General features: G+C 49.8%; 1 protein-coding gene across 1 annotated transcript; it reads left to right on the plus strand.

Annotated features, from left to right (window-relative positions):
- Positions 1 to 1,070: 1,070 nt before the first annotated feature.
- PXMP4 (peroxisomal membrane protein 4) lies at positions 1,071 to 17,975 on the plus strand. The gene is made up of 4 exons (XM_040981625.1): positions 1,071 to 1,227; positions 10,790 to 10,852; positions 13,905 to 14,103; positions 17,220 to 17,975. Exons 1-4 carry the CDS (start codon positions 1,115 to 1,117, stop codon positions 17,481 to 17,483), a joined length of 639 nt encoding a protein of 212 aa, XP_040837559.1. The 5' UTR covers positions 1,071 to 1,114; the 3' UTR covers positions 17,484 to 17,975.
- Positions 17,976 to 22,035: the final 4,060 nt, after the last annotated feature.

Here is a 22,035-nt window from a genome sequence, read left to right on the forward strand (position 1 = left end):
TTGACTGGGTGGTAGGCAGTTAGGGTATTCTGGGTCCCCAAGCCATTTTTTATATAAAAGAGAATTTCCCCACCACGTCTTAGATTCACCACAGCACGTTTCTTCCAAGGGACAAGGGTGCTATTAGCATATCAATTCCCCACCTGAAGTACCCGCCATTACCTCTGGCCATTGTGTGGGAGGGTCTCAGGCTGATCTCCTGATCATTAAAAGGAGGGCAGGAGGAAGTAATACACATATGCATAAGGCCTGCAATGTCCTATGTCTGGCACCTCTCTGGTCTTTTGCCCCCAAAACCAGATACCTGGGGACCAGGAAATTCCTTTGTCCTTGGAAAATCCCCTTCTGAAATAAAGCTTTAAAAAGATCCCAACAACCCCCATGCACGGGTCCCTTCTATCTCAAAGCCCCCTCCCGTCACTAGGACAGGAGTCTCCTTTCTCAACTTTTTCTAATAAATCTTGCTTTAAAACGAAAATTCTTCTTTCCTGCGAGACAAGAATTGAGGTTGCTGCCATATTCGGGGTCAAAAACCCTACAACAGCGCCAGGCCTGCAAATCCATAATTTCAAAGTGTGAAAAGTCCTAGGAAGAAAAAAAAAAGGCAGGACAGCGAGTGGGGACATCTAGGAAGGTCTCTTGGAGGAGGTGACATTTGGGCTAAACCCAGAAAGTGGAGAAGGTAGAAATGAGAAGAGCTGGAGCGAGGTGGAGGGCATGGTGGTGGTGGGCAAGGTGCTGGGATTAAAACGCAAGAGCCCACAGGTGACACGCCTCCTTCCAAACCCAACACGAGCTGGACACGCCCCTGAGGAAACTGCCTCCTGATGGGACAAACCCGGGCGGGTGATTTGCCTGAGAAGTCAGAGCCCACTGCGATTGGTTACAAACTTCTCTCGTCCTTTCCAATCACACAGAAGGATGAGGAGCGTCCCATCCGCGTTCTAGACAGCTGCGTTCTTTGATTGGCTTTCCCTATATGAGTGACAGCAGAATCAGCCTAGGGGAGCAAAGACGTGAGGCGCTTCCCGGGCACCTTGGGCTGTGCAGCCGGAATCAGCGGCTGTCAGTGCGCGTCCAGCTCCGTCCCTCCACCTCGCGCGCGATCCGAGCTATGGCCGCCCCGCCGCAGCTGCAGGCTCTGCTCCTGGCCGTCAATACACTGCTACGCAAGCGCCGCTACCACGCTGCCCTGGCTGTACTTAAAGGCTTTCGGAACGGAGCCGTGTAAGTGGGGCGTCGGGCGGGCGTCGGGCCGGCCGGGGGCTGAGGGACGAACCTAACTCCTCCGAGGCCTGGCGCCAGCGCGCCAGGTGCCTGTAAGTGTCGGAGCGTCCCATTGGTGCACCAGGAGCTGGATATTGGTTGCCGGCGCCTTGCATTTCTATTGTGCTGTCCAGGCCAGCTCCTGAATTTTTGGGGTTGACCTGCCTCACTGTGTACCCTTGGTGCTGTCTGGCTTCTGTGGCCATATCTAAACAGTTTGGGAAATGGACTCTGACCTGGAGCAGGCAGGTGGACTCCTCCTGCCTCCACTGCCTGCCTGCCTGCCTGCCCGCCCGCAACCATCCCTGGGCTCCTGTCCTGTGTCACCTTATCTGCAGGGTCTCCAGTGCTAAGCCTTCAAAGTGGCCTTGGGGAGGCCTGAGTGTAAAAGAAGCCGCGGTGTATGTAAAGGAAGCCGCAAACATTTGCTTGGGCGAACTTAAGGTCGCTTTGGCCATCATACCCGCAGGACTGGAAGGGTGGGCATCCCTTTGCAGGTCAACTGCTTGGCCTGATTTAAGCCTCCTGCACAACAGTCTCCGTGTACTGAGGACCTAGGGTGTCAGAGTCAGGCCAGAGCGAGGACCATGCCTGAGAAAGGTCTGTGTTTTTCCAGCACTGGTGCCCTCATGGCAGCAGGGCGCGGGTCACCCACCTGTGAAGTCTTGGGCATGACCTCTGAGGTCACCTCGATGTCTGTAACCTGGGCAGGATAACAGTACTGATGCTATCAGAGGGTTGAGTCAAACGTGTGAGAGGCTTGCACCTGTGTGTCTATAACTGTTGTGGCTGCTACATTCACCTGTGGTTGACCTGGTGCACTCCCTCACCTTTTTCTGGACTTTGTGTCATTGTTTCCTCTCTGGGAGCTTTCCTGAACTCTTCATCTGCATTTCTCTGTAGAACTTGTCACGATCTGACACTAAGTAGTTCGCTTACATATCTTGTTTTTTTTTTTTCTTTAATATATATTTTATTTGGGCTCAGCACAGTAGCTTAGCAGCTAAAATCCTTGCGTTGCACTCACTGGGATCCCATATGGGCACCAATTCTAATCCTGGCGGCCCCATGTCCCATCCAGCTCCCTGCTTGTGGCCTGGGAAAGCAGTCGAGGACAACCCAAAGCTTTGGGACCCTGCGCCTGCGTGGGAGACCCGGAAGAGGCTCCTGGCTCCTGGCTTAGGATTGGTTCAGCTTTGGCTGTTGCAACCACTTGGGGAATGAATCAATGGAAAGAAGATCTTTCTCTCTGTATATCTGATTTTCCAATAAAAATAAATTTTATTTTAAAGGCAGAAAAGGAAAGACAGAGAGGTCTTTTCTCTTTCTCCCAAATGGCCTCAATGGTCAGAGCTGAGCTGATCCAAAACCAGGAGCTTCTTTTGGGTTTCCCACACATGTGCGGGGTCCCGCAGTTTTGGGCCATCTTTCTTAGGCCATCTTTCTTAGGCCATCTTTCTACTGCTTTCTTAGGTCACAGGTAGGGAGCTGGATCAGAAATGAAGCAGTTGGGGCACAAACCAGTGCCCCTGTTGGACCAGTGCTGCAGGCTGATGCCTAGCCTACTACACCACAGGGCTGACCCCTGTGCCTTGATTTAATGATACATCTCTGGCAGCAACGTGAGCTTCATGAGGACTGCTATGCCCACTGGTGTAACCCGCGCACCTAGTAGGATTCTCCAGTAGTTATTGGATGCCTTAGTAAGGGTGCACCGTGGGAATTGCCATTGTCCCCATTTTCCAGATGAGAACCAGTGGTTAGAAAGTCAATTCATGGGTTAGGGTCATGTCGCTTGGTTGGGGTCAAAGCCAAGATTCAAACCTTGAATTTCCCAGGCCCAAGGCTAAGCTGTCGGCTTCTGGGCACACTCTTGAGTCAGGTAGAAGCTGGTCCCTGCTGGGGCTAGCCAGATCCTATTAGCCATTCCTCTGTGTGATCTGGGGCTGAGATTCCATAAGCAGCCCCTTTGCCAGCATATTCCCAGGGTGAACTAGGATGGAATTGGAGTCGTAATGCCACTGCTAGAGGCATTGCCCAATGTTGGCTCTGTACACCCGCCCCCGCGCCAGCTCTCCCTAAGCCTCCAGAGGACATTCCAGGCCAGCACCGGCACTTTGTACAGTCAGGTCCTTCGGCTCTAATCCCAGTTACTTCAATCGAAATGCCGAGTGATCCTTCACCTCTTCTGGCCTCACTTCCCTTCTCTGTAAAATGGAGGCAATAAACTTCTCCTGGGAGGGGTGCCCTGAGACAGTCATTCTCACTGCTGGTTAGTGCTGAGATGCTGTGCTCATCTACAAGGATCTCAAGTTCAAGATGAAACACTGATAATTAACCTCCCCTGCTACGGGGTGGGTGTTTGGCTTGGGATACCCACATCCCATATTGGAATTTCTGGGTTCAGGTCGTGATTCCTCTTCTTGCAAGTGCACATCCTAGGAGGCAGCAGGTGATAGTTGAAGCGCTTGGTTTCCCTCCGCTCATGTGGAAGACCTGGATGGAGTTCCAGGCTCCTGGGTTTGGCCTGGCCACCCTGGCTGTTTGCAGGCACTTGGTAAGTGAACAGTGCAGGGGAAACCTCTCTGTGTCTGTCTGTGTCTGTCTGCCTTAGAAATAGGATCATCACAACAGTACCGGGTGGTCGGGAGTGCTCAGCAGAGGCAGTGAGGGCGACAGCTTTGAAGGCTGAGCGGGAATTTGTCAGGGAGAAAAGGGCGTCCGAAGTGAGGCAAGTCAATGGCTTGAACAAAGGTGTGGGGGTGGAATAGAACACCCTGATTGTGACGAAAGAGGCCGTGAACACAGGGAGACCAGTGTGGATGACTAAGCTGTTTCCACTTTGTTAACTTTAACTCACTTTGATATTGGCCTCACAAATGCTATTTATTTTTATATATTTATTTATTTGAAAAGCAGACCTTTGGAGGGAAAGAGAGCTTCCAACTACTGATTCTTTCCCCAAATGTCTGCAACTGCTGGGAGTAAGCCAGGCCCTAGGCAGCAGCCAGGAACTCCATGCAGCCACCTCTAAGTATTTCAATGTGCACTATAGGCTCAGTTATGCACTTCAGAAAGTAAAAATAATTCTCTAGCATGACTGTTGTCCGTTCAGGGCTCACATTGTCACAAATGTGCTCTCCATGTAGTCTGTTCAGGCTGGAGTTTCACAGGACCTGTGCCTGTCTTTGGGATTGTGTCCCATGGGTTCTCTAAGCCAGGGCACCCCTAGTTCCAGGAGTAATACTGTGCACAGGAGAGTGACCAGCTGCTTGTCCCATTCTGAGGACCTTAGGGAGCCCAAGTCTGAGGACTTTAGGGAAGTGTGGGGAGTTTGGATCAGCGTTTGGCTTGTGTTTGGGTTAGAAGGAAAGCCCATGGAGCTGTGGCCGATGGAGGAGGCGGCGGGCTTCAGGGTTCAGGAGAAAGGACTGTGGCTTTGGAAGGTGCCAAGGGAAGAGGAAGAGTTTGCTGGGGTGGCGGGTCCCAGGTCCCCTGCCCAGTGCAAGGCGGGGAGGTGAGACATTCAGGATGTCCAATCCAGCAGTGACACCAGCATTCTGTTATTAGCACCATCAATCCCCTTCCTTCATAAATGAGGTAACAGAGAAAGTTAGCAGCTAAAAAATTTCCTGCCCACCCCATCCCTCTGACACCCAATCCCCTTGCCTAGACGTCACCCCAGATTCAGAAAAAGGATGCAAGCAAACACATATTGTTCCGTACACCTTTGTTTTCGTTTTCAATTTTTATTTGTTTATTAAAGAGAATGACTCTCCTTATCTGCTGGTTTATTCCCTAAATGTTCACAACAGCCAGAACTGACCCAGGCTGAAGCCAGGGTCCAGGGCCTCAATCCAGGTCTACCATGTAGGTAGTACAAACCCAGTTACTTGAAACACCTGCCTCCTAGGTCTGCATTAGCAGGAAGTTAGAGTTGGCGGGTCAGAGCTGGTGGTCCCCCCCAGGCACCCTGAGGAAATAAGCATCTTAACCACTAGGTTGCATGCCTGCCTTGCCACGCTGACATGCTGTTGTACATCTTGCTGTCCCAATCGCAGATGCCCCCAACCCCCTAATCAGTGCACATACACCAGGCTGGGTCTATTATAACTGTGTGCAATTCCATGCCATGGTAGGCCCAATTGTATCTACCCAGGAGTCCCCTGTGATTGGACTCAGGCTTTATTTGCTTAAGATTTATATATTTATTTTAAAAATTTTATATATTATTTGAAAGAGTTACAGAGGGAGAGAAACAGAGAGATACCTTCCATCTGCTGATTCACTCCCCAGATTGCTGCAGTGGTCAGGCTTGGGTCAGGTCAAAGCCAGGAATAACTAGCTTCTTCTAGGTCTCCGACATAGGTAACAATGGCCCCAACTTTTGGACAATCTTCCATTGCTTGTCCCAGGTCATTAGAAAGAAGTTGGAATAGAAGTGGAGCAGCTGGAACACCAACAGGTGCCCACATGAAATGCTGACTTTACAGGCAGTGGCTTTACCCACTATGCCAAATGGCAGCCCCTCTTTTTAACTATATTTTTAAAACTGATTATTTTCTTTTTTAAGAGATTAATTAAAAAGCAGGCTTACAGATAGAGAAAATCTTCCTCCATCTGCTGGTTCATCCCCACCAAATGACTAAAACAGCCAGCTCTGGTCAGAGCCAGGAACCACAGCTGGTTCTCCCACACCAGGGTGTGGCAGAGGTCTCAGCACTTGAGCCATCACGTGCTGCCTCCCAGGATGGAGACCGGATCACAGGCTGAGTAGCCATGACTCAAACCAGGGCCATGATACAGGATGGGGGTAGCCTAAGCAGTGGTTTAATCCATCCCTACTAGAAACAACTGTGTGAAATAAGGATGCCCTTTTTTTTTTTTTTCTAAGAATGTGTACAGGGCCCAGTGCAATGGCCTAAATGGCTAAATCCTCATCTGCAAGCACCAGGATCCCATATGGGCGCCAGTTCGTGTCTTGGCAGTTCCACTCCCCCTCTAGCTTCTTGCTTGTAGCTTAGAAAAGCAGTTGAGGATGGTCAAAAGCCTTGGGACCCTGCGCCTGCATAGAAGCTCAGGAAGAGGCTTCTACTTCCTGGCTCCTGATCGGCTCAGTTCTGGCCTATGTGGCCGCTTGGGGAGCGAACCAGTGGATAGAAGGTCTTTCTTTCTGTCGCCTTCTCTTTGTAAATCTGCTTTTCCAATAAAAAATAAATAAATCCTAAAAAAAGAAGGCATGAATACATTTAAAAGATTTATTTATTTCTATTGGAAAGGTAGATCATATTTACAAGGAAAAAGAGAGAGAGAAATATCTTCCATCCACTGGTTCATTCCCAAGTGGTCACAACAACTGAAGTTGAGCCAATCAGAAGCCAGGAGCCAGGAGTTTCTTCCAGGTCTCCCACTTGCTGGTCGTCCCAAGGCCCCGGGCCATCCTTTATTGCTTTTCCAGACCATAAACCGGGAGCTAGATGGGTAGTGGAGCAGCCAGGACATGAACTGGCACCCATATAGGATCCTGGTGCTTATAAGGTAAGGATTTAGCTGTTGAGCGATCAGGCTGGGCCCCTGAATACAGTTTTTTAAACTACTTATTTATTTCTTTGAGAGACAGAAATGGATAGATACTCCGCTATTAGCTGGCTCTCTCCTCTGTTGCCCACAACAGCCTGTGTAGGCCACGGTCAAGCCCAGGCCCTGGAACTCTGTGCAGATTTCCCACGTGGGCAGCAGGGATCCAACTATCTGAGTTATGCTGGTGCCCCCAGGGTCTGTATATAGGCGGAAAAGTGGAGTCAGAAATCTGTGCTGGGAATCAAAGCCAGGCAGTCCAGTGTGGGACACGGGCTTCTTAGGCTCTTTACCGCCAAGCTAATGTATGCCTCAGGAATACTTTGTATTTCTGGGAGAAGGGAGTCTTAGAGAGGTGAAGTGATTTGTCCAATTTCACACAGCTAAACATAGCAGAGCGTATTATTTTTTTTAATTGGAAAAGCAAATCAGATTTACTGAAAGAAAGGAGGACAGAAAGATCTTCTATCCACCGGTTCATTCCAAATGGCTGCAATGGCCGGAGCTGAGGCAATTCGATCTGAAGCCAGGTATCAGGAGCCTCCTTGGGGTCTCCCATGTGGGTGCAGGGTCCCAAGGTTTCTTTGACTGCTTTCCCAGCCACAAGCAGGGAGCTGAATGGGAAGTGGGCAGCTGGGACACAAACCAGCACCCATATAGGATCCCAGTACTTACAAGGTGAGGTTTTAGCCCCTGAGCTATTTCACTGGGCACAGCTTTATAAAAATTTTTATTTATTTGTTTATTTGAGAGGGCAAGAGACATTGTCAGGCCAAAGTCAGGAGCAAGAAACTCAAAAATCTGGGCCTTCCAGTTGGGTGACAAGGACCCAACTTTTTGAGCAATCACCTACTGCCTCCAGAGTGTGCGTTTGTGGGAACTGAATCAAGAGCTGAGCTTGAACTTGAACTTGGGCACTCCACCGTGGATGTAGGATTCCAAATGGCCCCTTAACCACTACGCCAGACACCATCTGCTCTGTGTCAAGGCCTCAGTGCTGAATACCATTTTCTTTCTGTCTGCTACTCATTTAAGTGCAGTTAAAATAATAGTAGAATGCAGTCTTTTTTTTTTTTTTTTTTACATAATTCCAGATGCTTACATGAGGAGGTGAGAGTTGGGTGAAGAGTTTGAATCTTAAAAAGAATTTTGGAATGTATAAAGTGTTTTTTTTTTTTAAATGATTTATCTATTTTTATCAGAGAAGAGACATAGAGAGAAAAATCCTTCATCCACTGGCTCACTCTCCAAGTGGCCACAGTGTCTAAAGTTGAGCTGATCTGAAGCCAGGAGCCAGGAGCTTCTTCCAGTGGGGTCACTAGGATTAGACCTGGTGCCCATATGGAATTGCAGTGCGTGTACTGCAAGGACTTTAACTGCTAGGTTACAGCGCTGGGCCCTTTAGTACACTTTTACAAAGTTGAGGTTCTCCTATGGAGGAGAGAGGTGTGTTCTGAATAGGTAGAAGGAAGTCCATGTTACTTAATAACTGTTTGAAGAATCCGCCTCCAGCTTCTTGCTTAACAGCCTGGGTGAGGATGATGACACAAGTACTTGGACCCCTGCCAACCACATGGGCGACTCAGATGAAGTTCTAAGATCCTGAGATTAGGGCCCGGCATGATAGCGTAGTGGTTGAAGTCCTCGCCTTGCATGTGCCAGGATCCCATATGGGCGCCAGTTCTAATCCTGGCAGCCTTGCTTCCCATCCAGCTCCCTGCTTGTGGCCTGGAAAAGCAGTCGAAGACGGCCCAAAGCCTTGGGATCCTGCACCTATGTGGGAGACCTGGAAGAGGTTCCTGGCTCCCAGCTTTGGATCATCTCAGCTTCAGCTGTTGTGGCCATTTGGAATAAACCAATGATGGAAGATATTTCTGCTGTAAATCTTTCCAATTGTAATAAATAAATCTTAAAATAAAACCAAAAATCTCCCCAATGCCTTGGCTAGCATGTCAGGGAGACTTTGCAGAGGCCCCAGGTGATCCCAGAGAGCTATGGGAAAGGAGGCTTCGTGAGGAGTAGGGGCAGGGACCTCCAGGCAGATGGAACAGTCTGGGCATAGGCTAGCAGGCCAAGAAGAAGCAGATGGACAGAGGAGTCCCAGGAAGGCCCAGGTAACCAAAGCAGAATTTACGGGCTCAGGAACAGGTGGTTAGGGGCCAAGTCATGCAGTGCTTGATTGACTTAATTTGAGAGAAAACAGAGAATCTTCCACCTGTTGCTTCACTCCCCAAATGGCCACCAACAGCTGAGTCTGCACCAGGCTAAAGCCAAGAATTGGGAGCACCATCCGGGTCTCCCACATAGTTAGCAGGGGCCCCAGTACTTGGACTGCCTGCTTCTGCCTCCCCAGGCAGGAGGCTGGATCTGAAGTGGCATGATGCCCACTTAAGCCAGCACTCTTATAGGGGATGCCAGCATCACAAGCAAGGCCTAACCTGTTGTGCCACAGCACCAGCCTCTTAGACCTGCAGTAGTTTTGAGGTTGTGAAGATTTTATTTTATGAGCAGTAGAAAGATGTTAAAGGCTTCCTGTTTTTTTAATTGCTACTGGAAAGTCATATATACAGAGAGGATGAGAGACAGAGAGGAAGATCTTCCATCTGCTGGCTCACTCCCCAAGCAGTCACAATGCCTGGAGCCGAGCTGATCAGGAGCCAGGAGCCTCCTCTGGGTCTCCCATGCAGGTGCAAGGTTCCAAGGCTTTGGGCTATCCTTGACTGCTTTCCCAGGCCACAAATAGGGAGCTGGATGGGAAGCAGGCCTGCCAGGATTAGAATCGCTGCCCAGGGCCAGGTTTGGTCGCCTAGTAGCTAAATTCCTCACCTTGCACAGGCTGCAATCCCATATGGGCAGGCCCAGTGTTAGAGGCTTTTAAACTAAGAGTAATGGGATGAGATTTATGTGTATTTTTTTAAAGATTTATTTATTTTTTTTTTTATTGGAAAGGCAGATATACAGAGAGGAGAAGAGACAGAGAAGATCTTCCATCCGATGATTCACTGCCTAAGCGGCCGCAACAGACAAAGCTGTGCCAATCCAAAGCCAGGAGCCAGGAGCCTCCTCCAGGTCTCCCACGTGGGTGCAGTGTCCCAAATCTTTGGGTCGTCCTCGTCTGCTTTCCTAGGCCACAAGCAGGGAGCTGGATGGGAAGCAAGGCTGCCGGGATTAGAACTGGCGCCCATGTGGGATCCCGGCACATGCAAGGCAAGGACTTTTAACCCCTAGGCCACCGTGCTGGGCCATATATATATATATAATTTATTTATTTAAGGTTTATTTTTTTATTTATTTGAAAGGCAGAGTTACAGAGGGAGAGACAATGAAAGAGCTTCCATCTGCTGGTTCACTCCTCAAATGGCCACAATAGCCACACCTGTTCAAGGTTGAAGCCAGGAGACGGGAGCTTCATCTGGGACTCCCACATTGGTTTACGGGCTGCTTTCCCAGGCGCATTAGCTGGGAACTGGATAGGAAGTGGAGCAGCTGGTACTTGAAACCTTATGGGTAATTAACGTGTGTTAACATGTGGTAGACAGTGGCTTCACCCATTATGCCACAATGCTGGCCCCAAGATCCCCCCCCCCCTTTTTTAAGGTAAGTCTGCCTGCAGAGAGAACCTCAGCCTGGAGTCCAAGGAGGAGCTCCACAAAGCCAGTTCAGCAGGAACAGTGGTGACCTTTTACCCACATCCTCTGCTACTTCACCAGCCCTTGAAGTTTAACCTTCTTTTTATGGTTGAAGAAACAGGGACTCAGCAGGGTGACAAGCTCAAGGCCATCCCTAGGGGAATTTTAGGGCAGGATGTGAAACAGGACCAACAGCAAAGCCAGCATTACTGCTCCCTGCAGAAGTGGCCGTAGAGAGCAAGATGGGAACAAGGGGCTGGTTGGCAGTGCCCAGAGTGTGGTGATGCCATAGTAACTGCCTTCTTCTGTCCCCACAGCTATGGAGTCAAGATCCGGGCCCCCCATGCGCTGGTCATGACCCTCCTCTTCAGGAGCGGCAGGTACACACCCCTTTGAATACCCTGCCAGCTGGGAGAGAATGTGATTAGCTCAAAGTGCCAGGACGGCTGGGGTAGCTCTGGGGTTGGGTTGACCTGTCGCCCCGATCACATTGCAGAAATCAGGCTTGGATCTCATGCCCCTGCTCACAATGACCCCTGGCTCCTCACTGGCTTCCAAAGATGCCCAGCTGCACAGCCGGGACCTCATCTGTGTCCCCGCAGGACCTATCCTGGAGTGCCCTTGTCTGCCACCACTCCCCATTTGTGCCTGGCACGTTTGCTCAGCCAGTACCCCAGTCTAGGAATGCCCTCTCCTCTTCCCCACTGCCTCTATCTCTGTCCCCACAACCTTCATCTCCCCGCCCTGCAGACAGACTTCTAGGAAATGTGTCCTGAATTTCTTTTCCAATCTTCTGTAACTGCTTCAAGGCACTTTGCAGGAAATGTCTTCTCAGGGGAACTCCAAGTAGAGAGCCTCACCTGGAGCTTAGAGGAAGGGCACTCAGTCAGCCTGAGCCAACTGGCAAGATTTTCCCTTTCCATTCTATCTGTTCATTTGTTTATCTTGGCTATTAGCCCTCTCTCTCTCTCTCTATCTTTTTAAGATCTATTTATTTGAAAGGCAGAGTTAGAACAAAAGAGCGACAGAGAGATCTTCCATCCACGGTTCACTTCCCCAATAGCTGTGACAATATGGGCTGGCTGGGCGGAAGCCAAGAGCTGGAGCTTCCTCTGGGTCTCCCATGTGGGTGCAGGGTCTCCCATGTGGAAAGTCAGATATACAGAGAGGAGGAGAGACAGAGGGGAAGATCTTCCGTCCAATGATTCACTTCCCAAGTGAGCGCAACGGCTGATGCTATGCCAATCCAAAGCCAGGATCCAGGAACTTCTTCCGGGCATCCCTCACGGGTGCAGGGTCCCAAGGCTTTGGGCTGTCCTCGACTGCTTTCCCAGGTCACAAACAGGGAGCTGGATGGGAAGTGGAGGTGCCAGGATTAGAACCAGTGCCCATATGGGATCCTGGCACATTCAAGGCGAGGACTTTAGCCGCTAGGCCACTCCGCCAGGCCCTGTTTTAATTTATTGAGCTAATTTATTCAGGATAGCAAAGAGCGAGACAAACAACACTCCTTTTCTTCCTAGAGCTTATGGTCTTGCAGTGGTGGAAAAGAAATTTAGTAAGTGAGGAATAAAGTTGCTGGAAGTAGGGAGTGTTGCAGAGTTACACGAGCAAGCTCTCTGAGGAAGTGATATTTGAAGAGGAGACTTGGCGATGACCACGCTGGCCGAGGGGCTCCCAGAAGCAAGAGCTGCGGAATAGCCAGTGCAGAGGCCTGAGGGGCTCTGAGGGAGATAGAGCTGAGGAGCTGCAGGTAGGATGAGAGCAGGGGGTCCTGTTGTCCAGATTCCAGGTACGGAGGGGCACATCCTGAAATTGTGAGCAGGAAGGTACTGTTATTCCCACTAAGGCTCTGACAGCAGGAGTGAAGAATTTGTTACCAGATTAAGAACACACTGGTGGGGTGAGGGGAAACACGTGGACAGATGAGCACACACGAGAAGGCAGCAGCAACAAGTCAGGTGGATGGGGTGAACGTTGACACAGGAGACTAGGCAGTCAACTTGCGGCACGCGTCCCCTGCCAGAGTGTGCTGGTTCAGTTCACAGCCGCTTCGTTTTTGACCCAGTTCCCTGCTAAGGCAAGGCACCTGCCTTTCAAATACATATCTTAGAAAACTGGGGGAAAAAAAAATCCAGGCGAGCAATAGTCATGGCTGGCACTTTGGTGGTGACTGTGATAGGGCTAAGGAGTGTGTGTGTGGACAGTGTTCCCAGGGACTTATGGCCCTCTGGCTGGCCACTCCCTCCTGCCTATGGGAATTGACCTGAATCCCCAGCCCTAAGGGTGCCTGAGGTTGCCCCTGCTCAGCTGAGAGGAGTGTTCTTTGTGCCTTCACTTGGTGCCCCCTAGTGTTTCTGAGAAGCTAAGATGACTGACCCACTCACTCCATGTTCACCTCTCAGGACAGACCAAGTTCAGCGGATTCCATCCCAGCGCTTCTCACCTGGTCTTTCCCCGCCATGCTCTCTCTGTCCGTAGCTACAGTGTCCCTCACTGCCAAGCTCCTGCCCCCTCCCCAGGGCCTTTGCACATGCTGAGCCCCCCTGCTGCAAAGTGATGCCCCTCTTCTCTGGACTTCAGGAAGTCCTTGTCACTGTCTCTTAAACCTCTTAACTTTTATATCTTTATTTTTCATTTATTTGAAAGGCACAGAAACAGAGTGCGAGAAAGATTCTCCTACCTGCTGGTTCCTTCTCCAAATGCCTACAATAGGCCAGGCTGAAGTCGGGAAGCCTGGAAGTTAATCCAGGTCTCCCCTCTGGACAACAGGAGCCCAGGCATCTGGGCCATCTCTCGTAGCCTCCAGGGTACCCTGTAGCAGGAAGATGGAATTTAAAAAGGAGCTAATTGTCCAACACAGGCCCTCTGGCAGGGGCTATGGGCATCCCAAGCAGTGTCGTAGCTGCTGAGCCAAATACCCTCCCCCCCCTGCCCGAGATGGTTTATTTCACATTTCCTTCTCCATCAGTGCAGCAAGCAGATTTTTTTTCTCCAAATTGTTTCCCAGATCCAGCACACAGTAGGGACCTCATTCCTTCACGTGTAATTATTGAGCACCTTACTGTGTGCCAGGTCATTTCTGGACTCTTACATGAGCAAACCAAATCTAGGTACCACTTAACTATAGCTTTCACTGGGTAGGACAGGATTACAGAAATTAGGGAAAGAAAGTGCTCCAGCATAGAAATATCAAAGCAGCTGGTAGTAAGAGCTACAAAGGGAAAGACAAGCAGGGCGAGGGAACAGATTATGAAGGGCATTATGTTATGTGCAGCAGTCAGGGAAGGCTTCTTTGAGGAGGTAGAATTCAGTCCAGGACCAAATCTAGCCAGCGGGCAGCCCTGAGGACAAGGTGGACAGAGAGGCCTGTGAGCTGTTGGCCTGTTCCAGTGGGCCTGTGCTCATGGGGGGCTCCCTGTGTTTGTACAGCTTCCGGGAGAAGCTGCGAACCATCCTGCAGGCCACCTACACCCACTCCCGGAACCTGGCCTACTTTGTGTTCGCCTACAAGGCTCTCTGCAGCCTGCAGTCCCACGTACAGGGCAAGACCCACCAGTTGCATCCATTCCTGGCTGCCTTCATCGGGGGTTACCTGATATTTGGAGAGAACAATAACATCAACAGCCAGGTAAAGATCCTCCCTGACCCGGGGCTGGGGGCTCTGGATGTGGCACAAGTACCAAGATAGGGGAGCGGGAGCTGACAAGGATGAGCCCCTAGCTGTCTGTCATGGCCAAGGTCTGTGATCCACTGGTCTTTGTGTGACCTCAGGAAGGTCACTGTCTCCCTCTCCTCCCCTTCATTAAACTAAGCAGTTTGTTGGAATTCATTGGCTTCTGAATGTGTGATGCATGTTGCTCTCTGACTTTTTTTTTTTTAATTGGTAAGTCAGATATGTAGAGAGGAAGTACTTCCATCTGCTGATTCACTCCTCAAGTGGCTGCAATGGCCAAGCTGAGCTGATCCGAAGGCAGGAGTCTTCTGCTAGTCTCCCACGCAGGTGCAGGGTCCCAAGGCTTTGGGCCATCCTCAACTGCTTCCCATGCCACAAGCAGGGAACTGGATGGGGAGCGGGGCTGCTAGAGTTAGGACCAGTGCCCACTTGGAATCACGGCACGTGCAAGGAGAGGAGTTTAGCCATTAATCTACTATGTTGGACCCTAAAAAAAATTTTTTTGGAATGTTATTTTCACTTTACTTGAAAGTGAAAGAGAGGCAGAAGTGCCTTCAGTAGTTGGGCCTTGGTCAGACTGAAGCCTGGAGCTTGGAACTCTTCCACATGAATGTCAGGGATCCAAGTTCTTAAACCCTCTATTTCCTAATGTCCACGTTAGCAGGATGCTTGATCCAGACTGGAGGAGCCAGGACTTGGGTCAAGCATTCTGATATGGGAGGAAGCTTTAGTCATTGCACCACACAGGTACCACCAAGATTAAAAAAAAATTATGAGGAAAAAAATGACCCAAGTGAAATTTTTCATAAAACAACGCTTAAGACCCTTAAAAATTGCCCTTTGTCCTGTGGCTGGTTCTTTTCCTGGATTTAAGTGTGAAGTGGTGATGAGTGATGAGGCTCGTGCTAGTTGTTACTGTAGTTTTTTAATATCTTTTTGCAAAATGAAAGGTTGGTAGCACCTTTATTTACCTCCCTCAAATTTCTTAAGTATTCTGAAATTACAAAAGTAATTTTTATTTTTGCATTTTTAAAAATGCATTTTGAAAATTTGCAGGTTACATTGAAAGCAATGCTTGGAGGTAATATAGCATTGTGTGCATGCGTTAGAGAAGAAAGATCCAGTCTGAACTGTTACCCTGGGAAATGTTTTTCCCCAGATTTGTTTGTTTACTTGAAAGGCAGATTTACAGAGAGAGAGAGAGAGATCTGCTGTTTCACTCCCCAGTGGCTACAATGACTGGGGCTGGCCAAGGCCAACCCAGATACCCAGATCTCCATCCAGTCTCCCCCAGGAGTGTAGGAGCCAAGGATTCGGGCATCTTTTGCTGCTTTCCCAGGCAGCAGGGATGCTGGAATGAAAGTGGAATAGGGCCTGGTGTGATGGCTCAGTGGCTAAATCCTTGCCTTGCAAGCACCAGGATCCCATATGGATCCCGGTTTTTGTCCTGGCTGCTCCACTTCCCATTCAGCTCCCTGCTTGTAGCCTGGAAAAGCAAGAGAGGATGGCCCAAAGCTTTGGGACCCTGCACCCTGGCTCCTGGCTTTGGATCGATTTAGCTCTGGCTGTTGTGGCCAGTTGGGTGGTTAACCAACAGATGAAAGATCTTTCTCTGTATATCTCCTTCTCTGTAAAATCTGCCTTTTCAATGAAAATAAATATTTAAAGAAAGAAAGAAGGAAAGAAAGAAACTGTAGAGGAGCTGGGGCTTGAGTCAGCACCTTTATGGGTGCTCCTGTGTTGTTGTCACATGGGGATTGAGGCAGTGGATAGAAAATCTACCCCTTCACCACATCACTCTACCTTTCAAATAAATAAGCACATCTGAATACAAAACAAACAAAAGCAATGGAAACATCCAGAGAGTCCCAGAGTGACTGTACTGTTTTATGTTCCCACCAGGAATATACAAGTGATCTGGTTTCTTTACATCCTTGCCAGAATTTGGTTTATGACATTCTTTATTTAGCAATTTTGATAGATTGCTAGGGTATAGTGCTAGCTCGGTGCACTTTTAATTTGTATTTGCCTGATGGCTAATGATGTTAAACATCTTTTCATCTGCTTGTTTTCCATCCGTGGAGCCTTTTCAGTCTCTCTATGTCTTTTGCCCATTTTCTCTTGGTATTTTCTTTTCGTTTCTTTTTTTTTAAGATTTTATTTCTTTTTATTAGTAAGTCAGATATACACAGAGGAGGAGAGACAGAGAGGAAGATCTTCCATCCACTGATTCACTCTCCAAGTGGCCACAATGGCCAGAGGTAAACCAATCCGATCCAAAGCCAGGAGCCCAGAGCCTCTTCCAGGTCTCCCACACGGGTGCAGGGTCCCAAGGCTTTGGACCATCCTCGACTGCCTTCCCAGGCCACATACAGGGAGCTGGATGGGAAGCAGGGCCACCAGGATTAGAAGTGGAGCCCATATGGGATCTCGACGCGTGCAAGGCGAGGATTTTAGCCACTATGCTACCATGCCAGGCCCACATTTTAAGCTTTGAAACATTTTTTTCCTCTTGTAGATCATATTGTTGATATCAGATTACCATTTGTTTTCAGCTCTGTAAAATATTTTAATTTCTAAAGAAAATGTATATAAGAGATAGAAAAATTAAAATGTCAATATGTCTCATTTAAAATTATCTTCCCTCCTCCCAAGATTTACTTCTCTATTTGAAAGGCAGGGTGACAGAGAGAGAGAGAGACACTGAGGCTTTCTGGTTTACTCCCCAAATGCCCGTAACAGCTGAGAAGGGGCCAGGCTGAAGTCAGGATCCAGGATCTCCACCCAGGTTTCCTATGAGTGGCCGAGGACAGGTGCGTGAGCCATCATGTGCCGCCTTCCGAGGCAGGAAGCTGGGTCAGAAGCTCAGCAACTAGGACTCTCATCTGGGATGTGGGTGTCCCAAGCAGCAGCTTAACCCACAGTGCTCCAGCACTCTCTCCCAACATCCAGTCATCTTGTATATGACAACTCTGAGCCAGTGCACCGTGGGGGTGGAGGGCAGGAATAGGAAAAAAAGTTGCCCTTGGCTGTTGCCTTCCTTGGTCAGACTCATCGTTCTCTCCCTGCAGATCAACATGTACCTGACCTCCCGGGCGCTGTTTGCCCTGTGCCGCCTGGGCGTGGAGAAAGGCTACATCCCTCAGCTCAAGTGGGACCCGTTCCCGCTGCACACGGCGGTCATCTGGGGGCTGGTGCTGTGGCTCTTTGAGTACCACCGCTCCACGCTGCAGCCGTCACTGCAGTCCTCCATGACCTACCTCTACGACGACAGCAACGTGTGGCACGACATCTCAGACTTCCTCATCTTCAACAAGAGGCGCCCCTCCAAGTAGGCGCCGATGGCGACTCCTCGCCGCGCCCCCGCAGGCTCCAGGCAGTGGCCGGCCGTGGCTCGAGGTCTGCCTCACCGACGAACCTTCCCAGAGGGTTCTCAGAATCACCCCGCACACTCCCGCCTTTTTTATCCCAGGGTTCCATGTGCCCAAGGAGAAGCACTGGCGCTCAAGTCCCTGGAGGTGCTCTGGAGTGGCGGAGCAGAGGGCGGTGGACTCTCGGGGTTGGTTCCCATTGTGCTGCTAGGTCCTGCAGGACAAGTCCCTCCTGCCTCGGGGCTCCAGGCTCCTGGAGCTCAGAGAGGAGGACCCTGAGACCTCTCTCTCTGGTGGGTGCCTTCTTTTTCCACTGTTTTCTTATGTAAATGAAGGGTGATTGGCAGATAGGGTTGCCACTGCTTGTTGAAAAAAACGTGGATTTCCGGCCCAGCATGGTAGAGTCCTCGCCTTGAGCACGCTGGGATCCCATATGGTCGCCGGTTCTAATCCCGGCAGCCCCACTTTCCGTCCAGCTCCCTGCTTGTGGCCTGGGAAAGCGGTCAAGGATGGCCCAAAGTTTTTGAGCCCATGTGGGATACCCAGAAGAGGCTCCTGGCTCCCGGCTTCAGCCGTTGTGGCTGCTTGGGGAGTGAACCAGCAGATGGAAGGTCTCTCCTTCTCTGTCTCTCCTCCTCTCTGTATATTTGATTTTCCACTAAAAATAATAAAATAAATCTTTAAAAAAATGTGGAGTTCCCTGCTCAGGGGCTGATCCCCAGCAATTCTAGAGCCCCACTGGCCAACAGAGCCACTGAGTGAGTTGTGAATGGAATCTAGATTTTTCTAGTAGCCACTTCGGAAAGTGTGGAAGGAAACAGGTGACATGAACCTTAATTGTATATTTTAACCCAACATTTCAGAATGTTATTTTAACAGGTAATCAGCATTAAAAATATTAAAGAGCTATGTTACATTCTTGTTTCTGCTAAGACTTCAAAAATCAGAAGTGTGTTTTTCACCCCCAGCACACCCCAGCTTGGACGCATGCTCGCTGCCACATGTGGCTGGTGGCGCCCTCTTTGGGTGATAAAGACTTGCAAGGTTTCTGGCCTTACAGAGGGTTCTAGTGGACAGTGCCCATCTGCAGCTCAGGGACATGGGTCTGAGTGCCTATACCACCTGCGAGTGGCCTTGTTGAGTCCCTCCTTCCCCCCACCCCTGCCATGTTTTTAATTGATGCCATGACCTTCCAAGCGTGAATTTTGATGCCTTTTTCCCTGAGGGTCAGAGAGGGAAGGTAACTTGCCCAAGGTAGCACAGCAAATATGATAGCCAAATCAGGATTTGAGCTCAGATATATTTTAAAGGCCATTTTTGTTTCTCTGGGATCTTTTTTTTTTTGTTTTCTCTTTGTTTATTTATTTTTTTTTTCAGTGCCTTGCTTTAAATGGAGAACCTAAGCCGGGTTATGCAAATGTTTTCTTGTGGTAGGATCTGGGCTGGAGGGGAGTGGGTGCCCGCTGGTGCGTCTAGGGGCCTGCGGTGGTCCAAATGGAAATGTGCAGGGTGCTGTGTAGTAGAGTGGGATGGAGATGTGTGTGGCAAACTGTTTTAAGTTGACCATGTTGGAACATTAAACAAGTTCTTAGAAAGTCTAATCCACGGGCTATTGACTTAAGACCCTTGGTTTAGTCAGAATACTTCTATTAATATTCCTAGTCTATCAGACCCTTACTAACCTAGATGTTACTAGTAGAATCATGTCTATGGGTCACTGGAAATCTCACTCAAGTGTAGATTCTGATTCAGGGAGCTTGGGGTGGGGCCTAGGAGTCTGCATTTCTCTCCCCAGCTCCCAGGTGAGGTGGTGGGAATGCGGTGGGGCCAACCACTAGCGCACGTGATGTGTGAGTCACAGACGGAGCTGATGGGCAGCCAAGGGGAGCTTGCGTCTGATTTTGCAAGCCATGTTCTCAGCCACATGCTTACCTGCAGGCTCACAGTGGGTGACTTTGAAGATCCTTTCACTCGGTGGATTTTGAATGACCTGTCAAGGTGAAGCAGACAAGGGAAGTCTGCCTTCCTCATGCAGGTTATGTAGCAGAAGACGGGCATGCCCCCCTCCCGCTCACCATAACGCACCAGTGCTGCACACACCAGCCAGTGTCTCCACTTGCCACCCTGTGTGCTTTTGCCTGTGGGCTTACCCTTGCCATGGCTCCCATAGTGCATCCTGCAGCAGGCCTGAAGTGCTGGGAATTTAAAACAGCCCAAGCAGCCCTCAGCTAGGAGAATGCAGAGGTGTACACCCAGCCCTGAATGCCAGAGCACCCGAGCAGGTTTGAAGTTCAGCTGCCCATCACATCCTCCCCTTGTCTCCCTTCCTCATGCCCCTGCCAGTGTGAACTTCCCTTATAAACCACTTGGCGTTATATCCTTGACTTAGGGTCTGCTACTGGGGAATCCAAACAAAAACCAGAGCCTGGCGCAGTAGCCTAGTGGCTAAATCCTTGCCTAGTATACACTGGAATCTCATATGGGTACCAGTTCATGTCTGGCTGCTCCTCTTCCTATCCACCCCTGCTTCTGGTCTGGGAAGGCAGTAGAGGACGACCCAAGGTCTTGGGACTCTGCACCAGCATGGCAAACTCAGAAATTCCTGCTCCTGGCTTTGGATTGGCTCAACTCCAGCTGCTGTGGTCACTTGGGAAGTAAACCAGCAGACGGAAGATCTTTATCTCTTTCTCTCTGTAAATCTGCCTTTCCAATAAAAATAAATAAATCTTAAAAAAAAAAAAACTGGCCTCTTGTATAACAGGTAGACATGATGGTTCAGGAACTGGAGTGGCTGGACTTGGAGCCCTGGACCCTGCGTTTCCTTGGACAAGCGACATTGTCATCCTGTGCTCTGTAACACAGGCATGGAAATAGCCCGGGCCTCCCAGGAAGGTCTGAAGAATTCAGAGGTTTGACACAGATGAAGTGAGCATGCTGTGCTGTCTCATACAGCGGCTGAATGTTGGGGACAGTGTGGTCTTGGGGCAGAACACAGCCTGCTGTTAGCCTGTCCTGGCCAATGGCTGAGGGTGCCGCCTTAGCTGCTTGCCTCTCCGAGTTGCCCATTGCTGCTGGGGGTTGGCAGCTCCTCTGCTGTCTCTGCTCTCTAAGAATAGGTTTCCCTCACAGATGGCATCTCCCTGGATGCTGCCAGAGCAGCTGGTGCCTCCAACTGCACACTCCAGGGAGGAAGGGCGGGGGGTGGTCCTTGCCAAGGAACAGACCTGGAAAGGGCCCTGCTGGGTTCCTTCCTAGCCAAGCCTCCCTTGTCCAAGCCCTATGGGAAAGCCGTGACACACAGTAGGCCATATAGTTGATAAATGCTGCTTCCCCAAATTTCACAGTGGCTTTAAATTATTTTATTTATTGATCCTCATTTTAGGCAGAGAGACAGAGATCCTCCAACTGCTGGTTCATTACCCAAATGCCTATAACAGTCAGGTGAAAGCCAGAAACCTGGCACATTCCAGGCCTCCCTTGTGGGAGTCAAGGATTCAAGCACTTGAGTCATCACCTGCTGCCTCCCAGGTGTGCATTCACAGGAAGTCGGATTGTGGGCAGAGGAGCTAGGACTCAAACCCAGCTAACATGAGATCCAGTTGGCCAAAGTGGCAACTAAACTACTGAGCCAAATGCCCCAGCACAGTGGTTTATGCTCTGTGTATGTGTGTGTTTGTACACGAATGCTTTAGAAATAATGTGACGGGGGCCCCAGCACGACAGCCTAGCGGCTAAAGTTTTCACCTTGAACGTGCCAGGATCCCATATGGGTGCCGGTTCTTGTTCTGGCTGCTCCACTTCCCTTCTAGCTCCCTGCTTGTGGCCTGGGAAAACAGTAAAGGTTTCTCCAAAGCCTTGGGACTCTGCACTCATGTGGGAGACTCAGAGGAAGCTCCTGGCTCTTGGCTCCTGACTTTGCATCAGCTTACCTCTGGCCGGTGCAGCCATTTGGGGAAGGGACCAACGGGTGGAAGATCTTTCATTTTTGTCTCTCCTCCTCTCTCTGTAAATCTGCTTTTCCAATAAAAAGAAATATTTTTTAAAAAGATTTATTTATTTTTATTACAAAGTCAGATATACAGAGAGGAGGAGAGATAGAGAGGAAGATCTTCCATCCAATGATTCACTCTCCAAGTGACTCCAACGGCTGGTGCTATGCTGATCCGAAGCCAGGAACCAGGAACTTCCTCTCGGTATCCCACGCGGGTGCAGGATCCCAAAGCATTGGGCCATCCTCAACTGCTTTCCCAGGCCACAGGCAGGGAGCTGGATGGCAAGCGGGGCCCCCGGGATTAGAACCGGTGCCCATATGGGATCCTGGCGTGTTCAAGGCGAGGACTTTAGCTGCTAGGCCATGCCGCTGGGTCCAAAAAGAAATATTTTTTGAAGAAATAATGTGGATACTTTCTTAAAGATTCATTTGTTTAGGTGGAAAAGCAGAATTACAAAGAGAGAAAGATCTGTCTGTTGCTTCACTCTGTAGCAGCTGGGACTGGACCAGGCCAAAGCCAAGAAC

Source organism: Ochotona curzoniae, unplaced genomic scaffold (assembly GCF_017591425.1).
Source record: "Ochotona curzoniae isolate NIBS_2020 unplaced genomic scaffold, NIBS_Ocur_1.0 contig_3520, whole genome shotgun sequence".
Lineage (NCBI taxonomy): Eukaryota > Metazoa > Chordata > Mammalia > Lagomorpha > Ochotonidae > Ochotona > Ochotona curzoniae.

Bases quoted from the DNA above. Each gene is read 5' to 3' on its own strand.
- PXMP4 (XM_040981625.1), top strand. From the start codon at position 1,115: ATGGCCGCCCCGCCGCAGCTGCAGGCTCTGCTCCTGGCCGTCAATACA. The intron at 10,853-13,904 runs GTACACACCCCT...GTGTTTGTACAG, and splicing joins CTCCTCTTCAGGAGCGGCAG to CTTCCGGGAGAAGCTGCGAA. The intron at 14,104-17,219 runs GTAAAGATCCTC...CTCTCCCTGCAG, and splicing joins ACAATAACATCAACAGCCAG to ATCAACATGTACCTGACCTC.